Source organism: Peromyscus maniculatus, chromosome 1, assembly GCF_049852395.1.
Source record: "Peromyscus maniculatus bairdii isolate BWxNUB_F1_BW_parent chromosome 1, HU_Pman_BW_mat_3.1, whole genome shotgun sequence".
In the NCBI taxonomy this organism is placed as follows: Eukaryota; Metazoa; Chordata; class Mammalia; order Rodentia; family Cricetidae; genus Peromyscus; species Peromyscus maniculatus.
The window spans coordinates 10,523,229-10,546,793 of record NC_134852.1 but is presented as its reverse complement, the minus strand read 5'-3'; the positions used below and the strand labels follow the sequence as shown (position 1 = coordinate 10,546,793).

Genomic DNA, 23,565 nt, shown 5'->3' with positions numbered 1-23,565 from the left:
TGCAATGCATTGTCATTCACAAAATTCCTTGACCGATAGACTCCAATAACTCGAAACCTCAATTTTTATCTCTTAAAGCTTACTTCTAAGTAATTCTATTTCATGTGAATTGTGCATAACTTTTCCATCTCATCACCCCTATGCCACTGACAGAAAAATGGCAGGACACAATGTAAAGGTCATGTGTTCAGTGTCTTAACTGAGATTCATATCAGTGTACATTGAATCTTCTGTGGAATTAATATATCTACAACACCACTGAATCAACATTAATTTCTCTCAAAGGGAAAAAGTGAAGTCAAGGCTATTCTGTCAGAAGTATTATTTTTATATAAAATCCTCCCTTCTGCTCACTTGTTTCCTTCTTCAGGCCCCATCCCCTCCTCTCCGGGAGGTAGTAATGTTACCTTGCTTCCTACCATTTTCAGACCAGATCATCCCTCTTCTGAACTATAGAGAAGAATTATCACTTCACTTTTATTTAGAAGAGAGACAAATTTCCCCTTCTGTTCACTTACAGGGGACTCAGGTGAAGACATTAGGGATTGAGAGTCCCCATGGATTCCTTGATGCCAGTGAATAATTTCTGATTTGGCTGAGTTTGAGAGTCAGACAAGAGAAGTGACTAGGCAAACTTTACAGAGCTGTGAGGCAGCTGACACAGCACATGACCCCAAGAGGTTTGTTTACCTACACTTTTACATAAAAAGAGGAATAATTTATTCACTAGTTTTGGAGTCTGGTTCTCTGCAGGAAGAACAATTTCTGGATGAGTTCACTATGTAATACAAAGAGGAGAGGGGGGGTTGTCAATGATGCTGTCTGTCTTCCTCCTATGGAAAGTCCTTTCAGGTTGGTCAGTGACCAGCACCCACTTCACCCTTAGTTCTAATTGTCAGTGTCATAGGAGGCCTTCATATGGTTTCCTTAGAGGATGGCACTCTGTCCTTGGATTTCAAGTTGTGATGAGACAATAGGAATACTGTGGAGAGATCTATGTGATTGACATATCAGGAGGGATGCTCCATCTCTGCTCTACCCAACTGATCCCAATCTCCTCCATTGTGAGTCTTTCCTGACCACTTTCTATATCTGTGTGTACATACGATGTCCTGTTGTGTCTGGTCAAGCAAGGTAAGGAATGTTTGAAATGCTCCTGGTCTATTAATTTGTAGTCTGATATCCTTACTCAAACTTCATCTGTTTTTATTAAAAAAGTTTCTAATTGATATAAGATTATATCCCTTCACTCTCCCTTGCATCTTCCCAGCACTTCCCTGGTATCCTTACCCCAAGTTTCCCATATCACCCACCACTCTTAAGTTGTTATTCTCTTTTTCTTTATTATTTTTGTATGTGTTATAGTATTTGTATATTGATATATTGTAATTTTTATATATAATGCATATCTTGCTGAGTATTGCGTTTTAATACACATCACACTCACAAACACACACACATATGGAATAAACACATATGTACATATATACATATATATGAATAACTACAGGAAAGTGTCTCTGGACATAGTAGGGCAGACACATATATGAACTCCACAAGAGGTTGTGACTGCATTCCCATGACCAGTGCAAGCTCAAGTTAGAGAAAATCCTAGCATGGGGACTGGTGGTGACATGAAGTCCCACCCCTAGCCAAGGTATAGACAACTGATAACTATTCAGAGGAGAGTCAGTGTTAGGAGTGTTGTTACTCGTATATTGACTATGGCCCAGCAGAAAGTGACACATCCAATGATATATTTTCATTGTGCCATTGGCAGAAACCTGCAGGACCCTATGTGTAAATCACCTGTTCAGTTTCTCCATCTGAGATTGACACTAGTGCTCAGCTAAGCTGCTTTGCAAATTCTACTTCTACAACACCTTGAACTAGACATTGAATTCTCTTGTAGGGAAAAAGCGAAGTCAAGGCTATTCTGTCAGAAGTAGTATTTTTATATAAAATCCTCCCTTCTGCTCACTTGTTTCCTTCTTCAGGCCCCATCACCTCCTGTCCAGGAGGAACAGAGCTAGAATGAGCACTTCATTCATCCCGAGAAGGGAGAAAATTTACTCTCCTTTTCACTCACCAAGGTCTCAGGTATAGAAATTAGAGATGAATAGCCATTAATTTTTTCATACTGCTCCTAAACAACTTCTAATGTTGAAGAGTTCAAGAATCAGAGAGGGGAGATGATGATGACAAGAACACAGAGTCAGGAAGGTGCTGAGACAAAAAAAACCAAAGAGCATTTTGTCCCTAATTTTCCACAATAGAAGAGGAATCAGTTACTCACTAGTTTTGGAGTCTGCTTCTGTGCATGAAGTGCAATTTCTTGCTGAGTTAACTAGAGAAGGGGACAGGAGAGGGAGAAAGTTCATCAGAGGCTGTCTGCCTTCCCCTTAAGGAAAGTTTTTTTAAATTTGGAGAATGAACACCACCCACTCCACCTCTTAGTGCTGAGCCTGCAGAGTTATAGGGTGACTTTTAGTGGTTTGCTTTTAGGTGTTGGCTCTCTCCTTGGATTTCAAGTTTTGATGATTCATAGGAATGCTGTGGGAAGATCTATGTGAGCAAGAGTTCAAGAAGGCTGCTCCATCCTTGGTCTGCCCAAACTGATATGAACCTTATCCCTAATGTGTCTGTCCTGACACATTACAATATCTACCTCTATTCATAGATATCCCAGTATGGATGCATATAAGTCATATAAGAAGTGTTCAGGGGGCTGTCTGTCTGTTATTTTGTAATCTGCTACCAAGTCCCAAATTCCATGTTTTTTTACAAAATATTTTCAGTTGAAATATAATTGTTTCCCTTTCCCCTCCCTTTCCTCTCTCCAGTCCCTCCCAGAAACCCTTATGCCAAGCTTTCTCATATCCCCACTCCACTCTTAAATTGATAGCCTCTTTTCCCCTGAAAATTATTGTTAGATATATGTCTAAAGCTATGTATATTCACTTATATATGTACACATGACATATATACACACCTATATATGCATACATGTACATATATACACATCACATATGTATACACACATATATAAATGTAACACACACAAATATATGTTTAATCTCACACACGTGACATTAGGATTCACAGCAGTCCTTTGTAGCTCCCAATGCTACTTTCTCTCTATCATCGATTGGAGGATTCTGAGACATGGCTTCTGTATTTCATTAGTCACATGGTATGAGATATATATGAAGTTCTCTTACCTGTGACAGGAAGGTACAAGGGGTCACTTGGGGTTGACCACAAATGGGAAGAGTTCCCGAAAGAGCCATAGCATCTATAGTACCCTGCCTGGACCACAGGACCAAGATGGAAGTTGGCCTGGAATGTCCTATTGTGGTTCAAGATTGAAGGCAGCCCATGTTCCTTGGGTACCCCTTCCCTGGACAGATGAAACATGTCAAACTGAAGGTCAGAGACACAGGACAAGGTCATGTTCTCTCCTGACATCACCACAGGGCCCATCAGTGATGACAGAGAGGGTTTCTTGTATAACCCTGGAAGAAAAGAGGAAGATGGAGTTAGTTACCAGCGTTCATTCACTCCTGAGTGTTTCCCCTAGCAGCTTCTATTTTTTGTTTTCTCTCTGCCTCTTACCATCTCCTCCTCTCTATTTCTCCATTTCTCCTCTCCTCTCTTTCTCTCATTCTCTCGATTTTTATGTTACCACCTTTAGTCTATGACCTCATTCTGGACTCAAATATTTTATGCCAACTTTTGCTTATTGACATTTTCTGCCTGTATTGGCATTGGTTTATTCCATCTGTCTTTTTAAAGTTTGTTTTTATGAGCATAATTAATTTTATCTAGCAATAATCTTCATTATGAAATATTCATATGCATTCAAAATATATTTGTATGCTTGTTTGAAAATATTTCTTAATTTTTGAAATTGAACTATATAATTTAATGTATTTATATCATTTAATGTTTTTAAAAATTGTTATTACATATAATTATAGATTTATACTATTAACAATATTAATGTTATTATTCTTTCTTGCCCCTCAACTTCCACTAATCACATCCTTTTTTCTTTTTTTTTCTTTTTTCTTTTGGTTTTTTTTCAAGACAGGGTTTCTCTGTGTAGCTTTGTGCCTTTCTTGAAACTCGCTTTGGAGACCAGGCTGGTCTCAAACTCACAGAGATCCGCCTGCCTCTGCCTCCTGAGTGCTGGGATTAAAGGCATGTGCCACCACCGCCCAGCCTCACATTTTTTTTTCTAATTGGTCTTCTCTATACTTTCATTTTTTCCAATTGTTTTACAAGTCAATGGGTTCAACTAGAATTACTCATGATTTTGTTTTAATTAGCATACAGAGTAACAGTCTTCATTATAACATCCTCATACAGCTCCTTTTGTTCATTTTCTTCCCTCTCCCCTCCTTGTACAGCATTTCTGATCTCTTTACTCCCCTCATTTCCTCCTCCATGTCATATGTCTTTCATTTCTTTCCCACCCCTTTCTATTAAATTTTTCTTCCTCTCATGGTCACTTGCTAATTTCACGACCTTTAACTTTGCCATCCTATGTATAATAAAAATCTAGAATCTAATGTCATTCTCTTTTTCATTCTTGTATCTGTTTACATATTTGTGTTAATTAATCTCTCTTTTCAAAGTACACAATACTCCATCAATATCTATATTTATCTTGAACAAAGGCCATAGTGATCTTTCCTCTCTTGTTACTCTTAGTGTGTGTACTGCTCAAGTGTGATCTATCATGTGCTTTCCAAGCACTTAGTTCAGAATTTGATTTTTGCTTTTACCTTTTAAGACTTCTACCAAGAGAGCAAGACATACCATTTGTCTGATAATCTCTGCCTTGACATATTTAACATCTGCTGTAATTTTTCATCTCTACTATCAAATTTTCCATGCAGGCTTCTGTCTTTCTGTAGATTTTTCTCTTGGCACACGTTCCATGTTTACTAGTTTCAGCCCTACCTGGGCTCCACCTGTGTGAAGGCTTAAAGACTCATTAAGTACCAGCCCAACTAAGTATTTGGACTCAGGTCTCTCTTGCTCTTTTGGTAGACTTCTTATAGATGTAAAAGTCAATAATTTTCTGGATGTCAGTAGAAAGACTTCATTCTCTCTGGTTCATATTATGCTCACCTAATTGTCATTTTCTGTTTATAACTACTTATGATTCTTTTGCATTTCCCTGTATCTGTGCTTTATGTTATACACAAGGGTCTGCTCTTGTGTATTTCTTTTCATTGTCTATGCCAGTAAAACACTTAACAAGGTTGCCTTTATATAAATTATTTACACTCCTTTTTCTGGTGACCTTGCACAGTTTTTAGTGTATAGAATATTTTTCTGTATCACAAAGAGAATGATGAGCAGGTAACATGTTCTTACCTGTGATCTTTATGTCAATGGGATCACTGGATTCAGACCACTCAAAAGGGGGGTGATTGCAAGAACCGTAGCATGTGTATGTCCCAGCATCATCAGGTGTCACAGGACCTATTGAGAAGTTGGCGTGGGAACCTCCATGATAATGTTCTGCAGAAAGCTCGAAAGAGTCTTTGATTGTTCCATTTTTATGTGAAGTCAAAATGAAGGTTTCAAACATAATCTCTGATCGACACTCCAGTGTCACCTTCTCTCCTAAATTCACCAGGGAAGGTTGTAAGGCCAAGAGGAAAGGCTTCTTGTAGACTCCTAAGAATAAAAAAATGTATGAACCTGATCAAAATCTCTGTGTCCTTGAAGACCCTTGGTTCCCCCTCAATTGGTCTGTTTTCCCTGTTAGTACTCCAGTGAATTTGTTTTTTGTCTGCTTCCACTCTAGACACAGCCTACTCCATCTTTGTGTCCATTTCTCACTTATTTGAGTCTAGGATTAGTACAATATCTTCCCACTGGCTTGTGATGACAATGTGTCTTTTGAGTACTACTTCCATAGGCCCTCTTGTTTTTTCTAAGCCTGGAAAGTACAGGAAACATGGCAAGCTTCACACCAGCCTGCTTTATGTTTCTTTTTTTATGCAACTTTGGATAAAGTATAATCCTTGGCAGGATCAAGGAATTAGTATTGAACATATTTATGAGGGAAAGACTTCTAGCTCTCACTGTGGTTCAAACCCCTATAAGGCATTCCTGATCCAGAATCATGAACATTGTTTCCTCTAACATGTTGATGAATTAGCATCCTGACCTTACTGCTCTCAGATCATCCATTCCATGCTTCTTAATTTGCCCTTGACATGGGTTCCTATATTATTTTCCAAATGCTAATGTAACAAATATCACAAATTTGATTCTTAAAAAGAATGTAAGTGTTGTGGAGATCAGAATTCTGAAAAGCTTAATTGGCATAAATCAAGTATCTTCAGGGATAGTAACTACTGATCCCTAGGAAAGTGTCCATTTTTTTGCCTTCCAGCTTCTAGAGCCTCATGCATTCCTTGGCACTTGGACCCTTCCTCCATGTTCAGAGTTTGTGACAGGGGGTCTCCCTCATGATCATTTGTTTTGCCCACAACTGAATTTTTCCCTATTTTGTTACACTAACCCTTGTAGTTCTACAGACCCAGGATAATTCAGGATATTCTAGCATCCTGATGTCCACTTGTTAAGACTTGAGTTCCATCTTCCAGCCCAAATTTTGCTTGACCTACTTAACACACAGGAAGCTTTAGGGACTAGAAAAATGCATGACCTTGTGTATCATATTATGCCCAGAACATTATATATTTCTCTATGTTGAATATTGCGTATAAATCCAAGCCTCTGACTAATACTCTTTCAGACAAATACAGTTTGGGAGATTTGGGGGAATAAAAAATACTATAAATGTCATCTCTGACCTGAAATTATGATCTTCAGAGGGTCACTGTGTGCTGAAGTTTCATCAGGAGATTGATAATTAAAACCATAGCATCTGTATGTTCCTGCATATGCTGGTGTCACAGGACCCAAGACAAGTTTCCTCTGAAATATTCTTCCATTGATCTGAGGAATAGGATTACCATGTTCTTTGTACAACTTGAATATGTCATAGTCACTATGATAGTTACATTCAAATTCCACATGATGTCCCTGAGGAACAACATGGCTTGGCCTGGCAGAGAGTGAAGGCTTGTCATGAACACCTGCAGAGAGATGCACAGCATAAAAAAATTAATGATGCTCCTTCATCCCTGTGGTGATATTGTCTTCCCCAAAATACTGTACAAGCTTATAAACTTATCTGGGGTCAGACAACAGAACAGCCACTAGAGATAGAGGCCAGAAAATGGTGGCACACACGCCTTTAATCCTATCACTTGGGAGGCAGAGATCCATCCAGATCTCTGTGAGTTCAAAGCCACATGGAAACAGCCAGGCATGCTGACTCAAGCCTTTAATCCTAGGAAGTGAGGGCAGAAAGCAGAAAGGTATATAAGGCGTGAGCACCAGGAACTAGGCTGGTTAAGCTTTTAAGCTTTGAGCAACAGTTCAGCTGTGATTCACTCTGGATAAGAACTGAGAAGCTTCCAGTGCAAGGAAACAGGATCAGCTGGGGAACTGGTGAGGTAAGGTGGCTGTGGCTTGTTGCTTCTCTGATCTTCCAGCATTCACCCCAACACCTGGCTTCCCGGGTTTCTTTTTATTAGCAAGACCCTTTAAGATTCCTGCTACACATCCCTGAAAGCTGAGCTTCCAATTTTCATATCCTTTGGGGTCTTCTGTATAACATTTTTCTCTGAATTGAAACATCCCTGTTTCAATGTGAGAGGTTGAGGGGCTCAGAATAATCAGAAAGTAAACAAATATTCTATGCCCTGGGAAGCTGAGGCATCCAGGATTCATGAGTGGCCCTTTCAACTATATAGAAAGAGTAAGCTACTGGGCCAGCTGAGCTCTAAGAGGAGATTTCTAAGACCTGTTGAATTGCCTGTAAGTTTTGCACAGAGTTCCAGGGCTTTGGCTCTCATGATAAGCACTCATATAGAGATGTGCTTTCAGTACTGTTTTGAGTCATCACTTGCTTCTGTAAGTAACCTATAAACTACACTCACAGAGGAGGTACAAAAAAAGAAAATAAAATAATGCAGGGAACCATGACCATGCCTATCAGCAGCTTTGAAATCTTCAAAAGGATGGCAGGATCCCACATTGATGATTCCACATGGACTATGATAATGTCATTAAGCTGATTAACAGCACTGAAAGAACTGTTTTGGACTAAAACTTGCTTAGGACAATTTTGCGATGGCTAGCTGAGATGATCCAGATTCACAGAGTACTCAAGGAAGGACTTAAGCCTGCATTTTCCCATTATGGAAAGACTGGACAAATGATACAGGACTTGATAATTAACCCCAAAATTTTCTTTTCAGGATCCCCTGAAGACGTCTTTGTCCCAAGAAAGCAGGAAGTAATTTGAAGAAAATGATTTTCACATTCCCAAGAGGCAGGGTGGATAGTTTTTGGTTATTTAAGTTATGAATAGTGTCATTGTTTACAATAGTTGGTTACAAGTTGTTAATTGTTAATGTTCAGGAAAAAGCTAAACAAGGAGATTAGATTCAGAGTTTTTTGTTTAAAAAAAGGAAAAGAGAAAAAAGGATATAGATATGAGGTAGATCATGGAGTCTACTGTGAAAAAAATATAGAAATAATAGAATAAAAGTTAGCTCATTAAATATACTCTAAAAGGAAAAAAGAGAAGATATAGAAATGATAACATAAACGGTAGATTTTTGAATCTACTCAGAAAAGAAAAAAGAGAGACTATGGATATGATAAAAAGGTAGATTATTCCATCTGCTTTAAAAAAGGAAATACTTGTTTTCAATATTTTACATTGAATTGGATTTTTGTATATTATGTACAAATTTTTTATTGGACTCACCAAAATAGGGTACATTTTCATTATTCACTCATCAGCTGAAGAACATTCAGGTTGTTCCCTTTTCCTAGCTATTGAGAATAGAGCAGCAAAGAACATGACTGAACAAGCATCCATGGCATAGGATGTCAGGTTCTTTGGACACATGCCAAAGGGTGCACATGATGAATATATAGTACTCATGTATGAAAGTCTCAAAAATATTAAATTTACAGAGAAAATCATCTTTTATTAAACAAAAAAGGTGTAATCTGACTATGAAAAAACTCTAGGTTGAAATTGTTATGAATTTTTAAATGATTCATCAAGCAACATAAAAACTTTAAAAACCACCCCTGTAGACAAAGAATACACCTACTGAATTGGAAAATTTTATGGACCAGCTTAATGTCTAAGTAGGTAATGGCTATTGCTACCAAGCCTGATTCTGAAAATCATTGCTGGGACCCAAACGGGGAGAGGAAAAAAACTAATTCCAGTAGATATTCCTCTGACCTCCACATTTTTAAAATAGTACACACACACACACACACGCACACGCACACGCACACGCACACGCACACGCACACGCACACACACACACATCAACTGAATGTAAACTTTAAAAAGTTAAGAGAGCATTTCAATAGTTTACTTGATGATAAAATAGGAGAATGAGTGAGCTTAGATTGGTCAGTTTATCATCAGAAGTAAATACAGAAGTTGAATAAAAATACAATTAAAGAATGATCAGATAATTTTGAAACTATCCTAATACCAAATTATAAGTCACAAAAATTCAAGAAAGTTTAAAGAAACATTGAGACTTACATGGGAGGATGGTGGTGACAGCTAGAATGAGTTTAGGGAGTGGGTTGAATATTATTAAAAGTATTGTATGAAATTCTCAAAGAGTTTGTAAAACATTTACAAAAAGACATAAAAATATCTAATAAAAAGAAGCAGAAAATACTATACAATGTTATCGAAACATAAAAAAAAATGAATACGGTCAGGTCCAAGATGGGCAAATGACATGAAACAAATTCAAACCAAATAGTCAAGATCACAGAACATATAATTATCATAAGAGATCCAGATATCAGAATGGCAAAAGAAGCAAAGAACACAAGAGACATTTCCAGCAATGCTAATGGCAGTCTTCCGAGAAAAATCTACAGGACAAAAGAGACCAGGGTGACCAGATAAAGGAAAACAAGAAAACACTCTACAAATGTCAGCAACAGTGTTGTTCAGAAATGAAGCATATAAAGATTTTCTCAGAAATACAGTAGCAGACAAAGTTCATCACAATAAGCTCAGGAAATGCTGTGGTGTTCTTGAAGCTGAAAGAAAAGGCTGATAATGAGTTACATGAAAATATCTCCCTGTAGAAAAAATAAAAGTAGCTCACTAAAGCAATACAAAATTAGATGATACAATAGTGTGGTGATGGTACACAAATTCTATCTTTAGCACAGATGTTGCAAGACAAAATAATCCCATAATAATTTGTCCATTGACATATATGTCTAAAAAGTCATAAATTATAACATCAAAATCTCAATACAGGGGAGGTAGTCATGGAATGGAGTAATATGGAAGATACTTTTTTTTTCAAAAAAAGAAAGATTATCCAGCAGGTGCTGTGGTCCACACTTTTAAATGCAGCACTTGAGAGGCAGAGGCAGGTGAATACCTGAGTTCATGGGTAGCCTGGTCTACAAAGTAAACTCTAGGATAGTCAAGGTAACACAGAGAAAACCTCTTTTAAAGAACCAAAAAGTTCATCCAATCAAAGTTGATGCCTGACCCAGCCAAGGGCAGTGTCTGGGACAATTTGGGAAAGAACTGACTGATAGGAAGGTTTCCAGGGTCTTAATTTTGAAATTCAAAATACTCACCAACAAGTCACTCACAGAAGCTAGCAGCCAACACCCTGTGATGCCTTCTCTCCTGTTAGAATAAAATCTATCTATTTTGATGGATAGTATTTCAAGGTTTTAAGGATGGACTCACCTGCTTGTGCCAATGTCCTCAGGACTAGAAAGAGGCCTGGGAAGAAAAACTCATGATGAATGATCTTTGTTTTTTCAGTAGCCTGCCCTCTTACATCTGTGTCCCTGTTGGGCCTCTGTACATTAGAATTAGATCTTAGTTAAGATGAACTCATGCACTAATATAAAACATGGAGGCCAGTGTTTCTGCTGTAGGCAGATTCAGCCTCCCAGGTTGATATTTCCACCCTGTTATTGCTCACCATCTATTCCCATCAGGACTCACCAGTACAGATCAGGTTTAGGAGCACAGACGGCATGGTGCTGCTTTGGCTGACAAGAGGCAGAACCAGAATAAAATTTAATATGGGATGTTAAAGGCTTGAGGCATCTACTTGACCACAGTACCAAAAGCTTACCAACAGAACATCTGCCCTCACTGCCACTTTCATTATTATTTTTTTGTGTCTTTGAGTATTTTTCTGTAGCCCTGGCTATACTGGAATGTACTTTGTAGAGCAGGCTAGGCTGGGTTTGAATTCAAAGCCCCACTAGCATCTGCCTCCCAGGTGCTTGGATTAAAAGTGTGGGTTCTCTTACCAGGTAGTAAAAGACTCTGCTTTTACCATTGCCTTGTTGAACCATAGCTTCTTGATTATTGTACATACTTTATCTTTTCAGAAAAAGTATTTGAAATGACTACAGCTCGGTTGTATCTTATACCGACTTCCTTGTTTCAAAATGGTTAAATCTGACCCGAGCATTGGTGGCGCACGCCTTTAATCCCAGTACTCAGGAGGCAGAGGCAGGCAGATCTCTGTGAGTTCAAGGCCAGCCTGAGCTACCAAGTGAGTTCCAGGAAAGGCTCAAAGCTACACAGAGAGACTCTGTCTCGAAAAAAACAAACAAATAAATAAATAAAAATAAAAAAGCTTAAATCTGATTATTGTACTCAAACTTTTGATGTGTTCTTTTGCTTTTTATATCTGAGACTCAGTGTTTCCTCTGGATTTCTATGCAGCATGACCAATAATTATTATTTATATTGTAAGAGCAATCCAAATTGTCATTCAAAATGATTGTACTGCTAGTCTTCCAGTTTCAGGTTACAGATATTCAGTTTCTTAACTAATCATGTAGGTATTTACAATAATAAAATACCAATTTTTAATAATAGAACAAACAAAGCAAGTAAGTTTTTGCTTCATTTGAAATTTGTTTTAAGAAGTTGAAAAATATCAAAAAATGGAGAATATTTCATACTCATGTATCAGTAGGAGTTGCATATTAAAAATGCCCATCCTATCAAAAGTAATCTAAAGAATCCCATCTAGGCAGTCATATCAAAATTTCAACATAATGCTACACAGATCTTAAAGACAATTTCAGTTTTAATGTAAACACACATAGAAACTAACAGGATAGTTAAACTATCATGAACACTAACAGAACTGCTGGAGGTCTCACCTCTCCTAACTTCCATTCATTCTGTAGACCTACATTAATAAACACACCACAGTATTGGTACAAGACAGACACATTCATCCATGTAATCAAATTGAAGAACCCAGACATAATTCCAAACATTTATGCATATCTGATCTTGATAAAGAAACTCCTAACATTCACTGGAAAAAAAAGACAGTATCTTCAACAAATAATTTTGATCAACCTGGGTGGCTGCATGTAGAAAAGTGCAAATATCTTCATACTTACCAATTGCAACAAAACCCAAAACAATTATATCATTCTAAAGATGTATATATTTTCCTTCTAGATACATAGAAATGTAGCTTTCACATCTGAAGGGAAAAAATCCTTTGATTAACATCAAACAAACACCAATAAAAACCCCAAAACAAAAACAATAGAGAGAACAGATGACTATGAGGTGTTGAGGCCTAGCTGATCTATTACAACAGAACTCCTGAACCTAAGGCAGAGGCAACATCATGCAAGCATGGAAAGAAAGATTGTAATAAATAGACTAAGAGGATGTTTGCTGTGAGATGGCATCTGCTAGAAATTTAAATATAAAATCATGTAAATATAAATAACATTATACACATTAATCTGATTGCATTCATAAAATTAGGAATATATGTAGATATTGAAAGGTAATTAAAAATAAAGATGAATTTGAAAGAAGAAAATGGCTGTTTGTGAGAGGTTGAGAGGATTAAGGAAAGGAAAAATGGTTTAATTATGATTTATTTGAAAAAGTATATTAATAAAAGTTTTAAGTTTAGAAATGTAGATTAGTACATAAGAAAAAAGCCTAATAATATAATAAAACATTGCAGATACTAAATATTACATATGCATACTATACTTCTAGGATTTCTGTCCTATTTCAAATGTTCCCACTTCTTTGCAGTGTTTTGCATCTTCTTGGCCTCTGATAAAATCTTCTAGAAATATATCATGAAAATATTGATGTTTCATATCTATGTTCATTATCAAGTGTAGTGTATGTCCTACTGAAATAATGAACACGTGCTGTAGAGTCAGGCAAGAGCCGTGTAAAACAAAAATGTCTGAAAATTGGCAACAACAAGTTTTCAAATGTTACATATTAAACATTCTCAGATATTTCTATGTCAACCATTCAACAATGAAGTGAAACAACACGGCATAAAAATACATTTCTGGTGCTCTTGGTAAAGAATGGTGAGTGCACAGGGCTAGAGAAATCACTTATCCATTAAGAGTGTGTTCTGAACTTGCAGAGGACCCAACTTCAGTTCCCAGTGCTCACAGCAGGAGGCTCACAACTGCCTGTGACTCCAGCTCCAGGGGATCCAACCAATGCCCTCTTCTGCCCTTACAAGCACCAGAACTCACATGCACATATTCACCCACCATTTAATCAGTGTGTGCTCTCATACTATGCTAAAGCAGACTCCCCTTTTACCATTGCCTTTTACCATTTACCAAGGACCATAGCTTGGTTTGTGTATCAGAGTAATTGTGGCCTCAGAAAATACCCTTTGTTGATATTTGTGGAATAACTTGAGTAATATTGGCATCAACTCTTTGAAATTCTGGTAGAATTCTGCACTAAATCTATTCCTTTTTGCTGGGGAGATATTTTCCTGACTGCTTTGATTTCACTTAAATTGTGTATCTAATCTTTATTTAATCTTTATCCTTTATAAGTGGTGTGCATAGAGAAAATTATCCATTTCTTCTAGATTTTCTAATTTGGTGCAGAACAGGTTTTTAAAGTATGTCCTTATGATTCTCTTGATTTACTTTTGTCTATTTTTTATGTCCCATGTTTGTGTCTTATTTCTTAATTTCGAAATTCTTCCTTTGGTTTAGTTAATTTGGATAAGGGTTTGTGAATCTTATTGATTTTTCCCAATGACTAAAATTGTTTTATTGTTTTTTTGTATTTATTTTGTTTGTATTGCATTAAATTCAACCATGAGTTTGATTATTTCTTGCCCTCTACTCCTGCTGGGTGTGATTTCTTCTTTTTGTTCTAGAGATTTCTAGTGTTGCTGTTAACTTCCTTGTATTATACCTCTCCAATATTTTATTTATGTATTTAATGATCTGACCATAAGTTTGGGTATATCCATTATGTATGTCACTGTGACCTGTAATCATGTTTGTATCTATTTTTCTACCACCTATTATCTATCATCTATGAATCTATTATTTAATCTACCATGTATCTAGTCATCTTTGTATTTTTTATGTATGTATATATGTATGTATGTATCTATCCATCTATCTATATCTATCTATCATCTATCTATCTATCTATCTATCTATCTATCTATCTATCTATCTATCTATCTATCTCTTAATATCTATTGTCTGTCTACGTACATATATACCTATTAACTATCCATCATCTTTTATCTCTTCTCTTCATTCTATCAATCAGATGATGTGTCAGTCAATTATTTATGTATTTGTGATTTATTAATCTATCTTTCAGTCAACTAGTTTTGCACATCTTTCTTCTACCCATTATCTATTTACCTCTGCTTGTCATTCTGTCTGCCTATTATAGTCTTTTAAATATCTCTAAATATCATGTTTTTCTGTATATTCACAACATATTTTTCTTTTCAAAGTAAGCACCATCTTGAGGATTTCCATGGAGTTTTCAGTCCCTCAGTCTCCTCTCAAGAATTTTCATTCATCATGCAACCAAGACAGTATGCCATGGGTTGAAGAGAGGCAACCAAGCTTCACAGTTCCAGACACAATCACAGTCACCTTAGCAGAATGCTAAGGAGATTAGACTATCCTTGCCTGCCACTAAAATAAGTTAGTATTCCAGTTAAGAGATAGTCTAGCTTTTGTTGGAGTGTTTTCTTCCTTGATAACTCATTTTCATTAAGGACTCACTGGGACACAGGAAGGTGTTTTTTGTGGGTTCAAATGCTGATATAGCTGCAGTCCAGTTAGCTTCCTGTTTGTGTGCCTTCAAAACCACAGGTAATTATGAGGCAGTAGGACCCACAGGAGGTGTGAGATCTCAGTTACAGACCACACTTTTCTAAATTCATTACTTCAAATGCAAAATAAGCAGTTCTTTTTTGAAATAATTAGTTGGTCTTGTGGGGAATTGCAGAAGAAACAAAGAATCCTTCTGTTTATATTTCCAGCATGAAAGGAGGATTTCCCTAAAAATGTCTAATGTTTCTCAAATTCCTGTCTATTTTTTCTCCTTATATTTAGCCTAGGTTATACCAGAATTCAGTCATGGAGCAGATGCTAGCCTCAAACTTGAGTTAATTCTCTTCAATTCTGCCCAATTCTAGGAATATAGATGCTCATTCTGACACTTGTCCGTAAACATGTTTATCTTTATTTTTATTTTTAAAGGAGAAACGATTAGTTTCACTTACAGTTCCATCACCCTGGGTGAATCACAGGGACTGTCACTCAAGAGATATTTGGTTAATTTGGACCCACAATTAAAAATAAGATCAAGGAGTATTTCCTTATACTGACTGTTTAATTCACTCCTAAAGATTTAATTACTACCTACTTAGGAAATGATGCCACTCTCTAAAAGTTGGGCAGGTCCCTTCACACCAATCAAACTAAACAGGAAAATCCCCCCTAGACATGCCCATATGCAAACTCTCTGTGATTTATACAAGTCTTAGACACTAGAAATTATTCTGTATTCTGGCAAGTTGATATTTTAAATTAAATCCACACTAGCAGATATACCAAGATAATACTCCCATTTACAATTGCCTAAAATATTTAGAACCAAGTGCTACACCTCTCTTGAGAATATTCCTGAAGGAATTTATTATCATCACACCATGGATACAGTTGAATATTCATGTCTGTTGATCTACTAGGTAATCCCGGCTGCTGTGAGTTCATTTGTAGTATTGCCTTGTCATGTTAAGAGACCAGACTCTCACTGTACTCCTTCCCATCTTCTAGCTCTTATGATCATTTGAAAGCCTTCTTTTGTGATGATCCCTGAAGCTGGAGGGGTCATTGTAGATGTTCCAAATGGCCGTTTGTCTCTATATAGTGTTTTAGAAGTCTTTGGCTGATGTGTCTGAGAAATGTTTCAATTTTTCTTGGAAGACTTTATATCACTACCACCCCTACTCATGCTGGTTTCCTTTCTACTTCTAGTTGGTTCTCTCTTCTGCTTTCCTGTTACATGCTCTTCTTACCCACCATCCTTTATTCTCCATCCCTTTTATTCTCCTCTTCTTCTCTGTCACATCTGTCACTACAAGTCTCATGGATCATTGTAAGAGACGGCATTAGTCCTCTCTTTCTGTCTATCTCTCTCTTTCACACCTACACACAGACATACAAACATACACACAGATAACATACATGTGTAAATATGCCATAAAGAAACTCTTTACTTTGTTAGCTAACCTAAAAATGAATAAAAACTAAAAACATAGAAATATAATTTTTAATTTGTATACCACATAATGAAATATGTGGTATTTATCTTTCTGAAATGTGCTCTTATGATAAACTATAATTCCCATTTGCATCCATTTTCCTGTAAATTTTCTATTTAAGTTTTTCTTATGAATACATGTTGGGATAACCAAAATATTTTTGCCCACTGATTACTAGGGAAACCAGGAATGTTAACCATCCATGCTTGTCTTTTCAAAAAACAGATGTATAGCCTGAATTTTTCCTGGAGGTTTGGGAATTAAATGTGATTAATACCTTGGGGATCTGTGTTGTCTGAAGGCTCAGATCCTATCAATCTCCTACAAGCAGGTTCAGAAGCAGCTAATAGTCTATATAATCACTGTTTTCTCTAAAAAATCAGGACATATCAAGCTCCCAAAATGAGGACTGCAAGGACAGCAGAAACTTAATATTCTTTGTGTACCTTACATAATCTGCACAGCCTGGTACTCTGTCAGGCTTCAAGAACCAGGACCAGAGTTGGCTAATAGTTCAAATGACCGCTAAGCTATTTGTGTGATAGAGAACACACAAGAGTCTACCCAAGGCCCTTAACCCAACACAGGTAGCCTATCTCTACAGTCTATCTTTTGGAACAAACCATTTTCTGATATTAGATGCCATTGTACTTCCTTTTGCACTAGGGATTGTATTATATCAGGATTTTCCCCTCAAAGTGTACCGTGTTTCATTATACTTAAACTGCTTGGTGTCAGACTTCAGAAGTTTGTGCCAGCGGGGACAACTAAGTCATGCTGAAATGAGTTTCCTTCTTGCCTTTCAAGTTTAATTTCTTTGCCACCCATAACATTTGCAAGGGTCCCCACAGCTGACAACCAGTGTGAAGGGCTAAGTCCTCAGTGAAGAGTAAAACACTTTTCTAGTATAGGGCAAATCCTATAATGCTATGAACATAGTTGAGCATGTGTCCCTGTGGAATGATTGAGTATTCCTTGGATATATGTCCAAGAGTGGTATAGCTGGGTTTTGAGGAAGGTTGATTGCCAATTTCTGAGAAAACGCCACACTGATTTCAAAAGTAGCTGTACAAGTTTGCATTCCAACCATCAGTGGAGGAGTGTTCCCTTTTTTCCACATCCTCTCCAACATAAGCTGTTCAGTGCTTTAGCTTTTAGCCATGCTGACAGGTGTAAAATGATATCTCAGAGTTATTTTAATTTTCATCTTCCTGATGAATAAGGATGCTGAGCAATTAATTAAATGCCTTTCGGCAATTTGAAATTCTTCCTTTGAGCATTCTCTGTGTGTAGCTCTATAGCCCATTTCTTAATTGGATTGTATGTTATTTTGAAGCCAAGTTTCTTGAATTCTTTATATATTTTGGAGATCAGTCTTATGTCAGATGTAGAGTTGGTGAAGATCTTTTCCCATTCTGTAGGCTGTCCTTTTGTCTTATTTACTGTGTCCTTTGCCTTACAGAAGCTTCTCAGATTCAGGAGGTCCCATTTATTAATTGTTTCTCTCAGTGTCTGTGCTACTGGTGTTATATATAGGAAGTAGTCTCCTGTGCCAATGCGTTCAAGACTACTTCCTACTTTCTCTTCTGTCAGGTTTAGTGTAACTGGTTTTATATTGAGGTCTTTGATCCAAATGGACTTGAATTTTGTAAATGGCAATAGATATGGATCTATTTGCCATCTTCTACATGTTGACATTCATTTAGGTCAGCACCATTTGTTGAAGATGCTTTCTATTTTAGTTTGTCCAGTTTTGACTTCTTTGTCAAAAATCAGGTGTTCATAAGTGTGTGGGTAAATGTCAAGGTCTTCAATTCAGTTCCATTGGTCCACATGTTGTTTTTTATGCCAATACCAAGCTATTTTTATTACTATAGCTCTGTAGTAGAGCTTGAGGTCAGGGATGCTGATACTACCAGAAGTGGCTTTGCTGTACAGGATTCTTTTAGCTATCCTGTGTTTTCTGTTTTTCCAAATAAATTTGAGTATTGTTCTTTCCAGGTCTGTGAAGAATTGTGTTGGAATTTTGATGGGGATTGCATTGAATCTGTAGATTGCTTTTGGCAAGATTGCCATTTTTATTATGTTCATCCTACCTATACATGAGCATGGGAGATGTTTCCATTTTGTGGTATCTTCTTTGATTTCTTTCTTCAGAGACTTAATGTGCTTGTCATACAGGTTTTTCACTTGCTTAGTCAGAGTTACCCCAGGGTATTTTATATTATTTGTGGCTATTGTATAGTGTGATGTTTCTCTGATTTCTTTCTCAGCCCATTTATCATTTGTATATAGGAGGGCTACTGATTTTCTGAGTTAATCATGTATCCTGCCAAATTATTAAAGGTGTTTGTCAGCTGTCGGAGTTCCCTGGTAGAATTTTGGGGGTCACTTATGTATACTATCATGGCATCTGCAAATAGTGTCCTCTTGAATTCTTCTTTTCCAATTTCTATCTCTTTTATCTCCTTTTGGTTTCTTATTGCTCTAGCTAGGACTTCAAGTACATTGTTAAATAACCATGGGGAGAGGGGACAGCCTTGTCTTATTTCTGGTTTTTAATGGAATTGCATTGAGTTTCTCACCATTTAATTTGATGTTGGCAGTGGGCTTGCTATAAATTGTCTTTATTATGTTTAGGTATGTTCCTTGTATTCTTGATCTCTCTAAGACCTTCATCATGAAGAGGTGTCAGATTTTGTCAAAGGCCCTTCTACCATCTAAGAAAATAATTATGTTGTTTTTGTCTTTCACTTTGTTTATATGGTGTATTACATTGACAGATTTTCATATGTTGAACCATTTTTATATCTCTGGAGAAGCCTACTTGATCACGGTGGATAATTTTTTTTTGATGTGGCCCAGACGGACCCCATCCCTGGGCAACAGCCACTTCTGGGAACACCTGCTCAACTTGTCCCCAGGTTCTGGCCACAGGGCAGGTCCCCTTCTAGCCCCACCAGGAAGGATCCCCTTGTCCAAGCCCCTGGCAGCCCCTGCAATCTCCATGCCCTGCCCCCATGCCCATCTGCCCGAGACCCCAGCCACTTTCTGAGACTTAGAGACTGGCCCCCAGCTCCCATCCTGCCCCCGACTTCCCTCCTGGACCAGAGGTGAGTATCCGGGCCCATCCCAGACCCCATCCCTGGCACCAGCCACTTCTGGGAACACATGCCCAACTTGTCCCCAAGTTCTGGCCACCAGGCAGGTCCCCTTCTAGCCCCACCAGGAAGGATCCCCTTGTCCAAGCCCCTGGCAGCCCCTGCAATCTCCATGCCCTGCCCCCACGCCCATCTGCCCGAGACCCCAGCCACTTCCTGAGACTTAGAGTCCGGCACCCAGCTCCCATCCTGCCCCTGACTTCCCTTCTGGACCAGAGAGGGCTCCCATCCTGCCCTGGAATTCCCTTCTGGACAAGAGTGCATATCCTGCCCTGGAATTCCCTTCAGGATAAGCGCGCCCATCCTACCACTGACTTCCTGTCTGGACAAAAGCTCCCATCCTGCCCCAGTTTCCCATCCAGATAAGAGCTTCCATCCTGCCCCGGAGTAACCAGTTGGACAAGGGAGCTCCCATCTGGACAAGAGAGAGAGAATTCCTGAATCTGTCAGCTCTGTCTGAAACAAGTGCATTGATAAGGCCAAGATTGCACCATAAGGAGATGGGCAGACGTCAAGGTAGAAGTACATACAACAAAATGAAGAGCAATACAGCATCACCAGAACCTAGCCCGCCTCCAACATCTAGATCTGAATTTCAAAAATTGGAAGAAGCAGAAGAAAATAGCATTATGAATAACATCATGAAGAAGTTAAAGGCTTGGCTAGAGGAAAAGATAAAAAAATGGGAAGAACGCAGAAAACAACTAGAGGAAAGGGCAAACAAATCAGAAGCAAACAAAGTCCTGGAAGAAAACAATAAAGTACTGGAAGAAAACAATAAAGTACTGAAAGAAAATCATGAAAAAGCAATGAAACAAATAAAGGAAATGGTCCAAGACCTGAAAAGGGAAATGGAAAAAATGAAGAAGACACAAACAGAGGGAATGCTGGAAATAGAAAATCTGAGTAAAAGATCAGGAACTTCAGATGCAAGTATAACCAACAGAATGCACGGATGGAAGAGAGGATCTCTGGCATTGAAGATACAGTGGAAGAAATAGATTCATCAGTCAAAGAAAACATTAAAGCCAACAAAGTCATGAACCAAAATGTCCAAGAAATTTGGGACACCATGAAAAGACCAAACCTATGAATTATAGGGATAGAAGAAGGTGAAGAATACCAACTCAAAGGCACAGAAAATATATTCAACAAAATCATAGAAGAAAACTTTCCCAACTTAAAGAAGGAAATGCCTATGAATATACAAGAAGCCTATAGAACACCAAACAGACTAGACCTCCCAAAAAAGTCCCCTCGACACATAATAATTAAACAACTAATTGTACATAATAAAAAAAAGAATATTAAGAGCAGCCAAGGAAAAAGGCCAAATGACCTATAAAGGCAAACCCATCAGAATTTTTTTGATGTGTTCTTGGATTCAGTTTGCCAATATTTTATTGAGTATTTTTGCAACAATGTTCAAGAGGGAGAATGGTGTGTAATTCTCTTTCTTTGTTGCATCTTTGTGTGTGTTGGGAATCAGAGTAACTGTAGCCCCATAAAAGAAGTGTGGTAACATTTCTTGTTTATCTTGTGTGGTACCATTTGAAGAGTATTGGTATTAACTCTTCTTTGAAAACCTGGTCGAATTCTGTGTTGAAATGGTCAACTCCCGGGCTTTTTCTTTTTTTTTGGTAGGGAGACTTTTAATGAGTCTTTCTAATTCCTTAGGGGTTATTGGTCTATTTATATTGTGTGTCTGGTCTTGATTTAACTTTGGTATGTGGTATCTGTCCAGAATATTGTCCATTTCTTTTAGATTTTCCAATATTGTGGAGTACAGGTTTTTGAAATATGACCTGTTGATTTTTTGGGTCTCCTCATTGTCTGCTGTTACATCTCCCTTTGCATTTCTGATTTTGTTAATTTGAATGCTCTTTTTGCCTTTTGGTTAGTTTGGATAAGGGCTTGTCTATCATATTGGTTTTCTCAAAGAACCAAATCTTTGTTTCATTGATTTTTTTGTTTTGTTCTCTTTGTTTCTATTTTATTGATTTCAGCTCTCAATTTGATTTTTTCTTGTATCTATTCCTCCTGAGTGACTTTGCTTCTTTTTGTTGTAGAGTTTTTAGCTGTGCTGTTAATTCACTAGTGTGAGATTTCTCCAACTTCTTTATGTGGGCATTTAGTGCTATGGATTTTACTCTAAGCACTGCTTTCATAGTTTCTCATAAGTTTGGGTATGTGGTGTCTTGATTATCATTGCATTCTAGGAATTCTTTAATTTTCCTTCCTTCCTTCCTTCCTTCCTTCCTTCCTTCCTTCCTTCCTTCCTTCCTTCCTTCCTTCCTCCCCTCCCTCCTTCCCTCCCTCCCTCCCTCCCTCCCTCCCTCCCTCCCTCTGTCCCTCCCTCCTTTCTTACTTTCTTTCTTCTTGACCTGTTGGTGATTCAGCTGAACATTTTTCAGTTTCCATAAGATTGTATGCTTTCTGTAATTTTTGTTGTTGAAATCTAAATTTAAGCCATGGTGGTTCGATAAAATACACGAGGTTATTCCATTTTTTTTGTATTCGTTAAGATTTGCCTTGTGGGAAAGAATAATACTCAACTTCATATGGAAAAACAAAAAACCCAGGATAGCTAAAAGAAACATGTACAATAAAACAACTTCTGGAGGCATCACAATCCCTGACTTCAAGCTCTACTATAGAGCTACAGTAATAAAAAACATCTTGGTATTGGCATAAAAACCGACATGTGGACCAATGGCATCGAATTGAAGACCCTGACATTAACCCACACAGCTATGGACATATAATTTTTGACAAAGAAGCCAAAAGTGTACAATGGAAAACAGAAAGCATCTTCAACAAATGGTGCTGGCATAACTGGATATCAACATGTAGAAGGCTGCAAATAGATCCATATCTGTCTCCGTGTACAAAACTTAAGTCCAAGTGGATCAAAGACCTCAACATAAATCCAGCTACTCTGAACCTGCTAGAAGAGAAAGTAGGAAGTAGTCTTGAACGCACTGACATAGGAGATCACTTCCTAAATATAACACCAGTAGCGCAGACACTGAGACAAACGATCAATCAATGGGACCTCTTGAAACTGAGAAGCTTTTGTAGAGCAAAGGATACGGTCAACAAGGCAACGCGACAGCCTACAGAATGGGAAAAGATCTTCACCAACCCCACATCTGACAGAGGACTGATATCCAGAGTATATAAGGAACTCAAGAAATTAGACATCAAAAGGACCAACAGTCCAATTGAGAAATGGGCTATAGAACTAAACAGAGAATTCTCAACAGAGGAAACTCAAATGGCTGAAAGACATTTAAGGAATTGCTCAACATCCCTAACGATCAGGGAAATGCAAATCAAACCAACTCTGAGATACCACCTTACACCTGTCAGAGTGGCTAAGATCAAAAACACTGAAGACACTTTATGCTGGAGAGGATGTGGAACTAGGGGATCTCTCCTCCACTGCTGGTGGGAATGCAAGCTTGTACAACCACTTTGGAAATCAATATGGCTCTTTCTTAGAAAATTGGGAATCAATCTCCCCCAAGATCCAGCTATACCACTGTTGGGCATATAGCCAAGAAATGCTCAATACCACAAGAGCACTTGCTCAGCTATGTTTATCTCAGCATTGTTTGTAATAGCCAAAACCTGGAAACAAC

The 23,565-nt window shown here is 37.7% G+C and overlaps 1 protein-coding gene across 1 annotated transcript in view; it reads right to left on the bottom strand.

Moving 5' to 3' along the window:
• LOC102915767 (putative killer cell immunoglobulin-like receptor like protein KIR3DP1) overlaps positions 1 to 11,165 on the bottom strand; it is a 45,185-nt gene extending 34,020 nt beyond the window's left edge. The window contains exons 1-4 of the mRNA XM_076564014.1: positions 11,132 to 11,165; positions 7,005 to 7,127; positions 5,389 to 5,694; positions 3,222 to 3,515 (exon numbers count right to left, since the gene is read on the bottom strand). Of these exons, the coding sequence (XP_076420129.1) occupies positions 3,222 to 3,515; positions 5,389 to 5,694; positions 7,005 to 7,127; positions 11,132 to 11,165 (757 nt within the window). The remainder of the gene's footprint in view (positions 1 to 3,221; positions 3,516 to 5,388; positions 5,695 to 7,004; positions 7,128 to 11,131) is intronic.
• Positions 11,166 to 23,565: the final 12,400 nt, after the last annotated feature.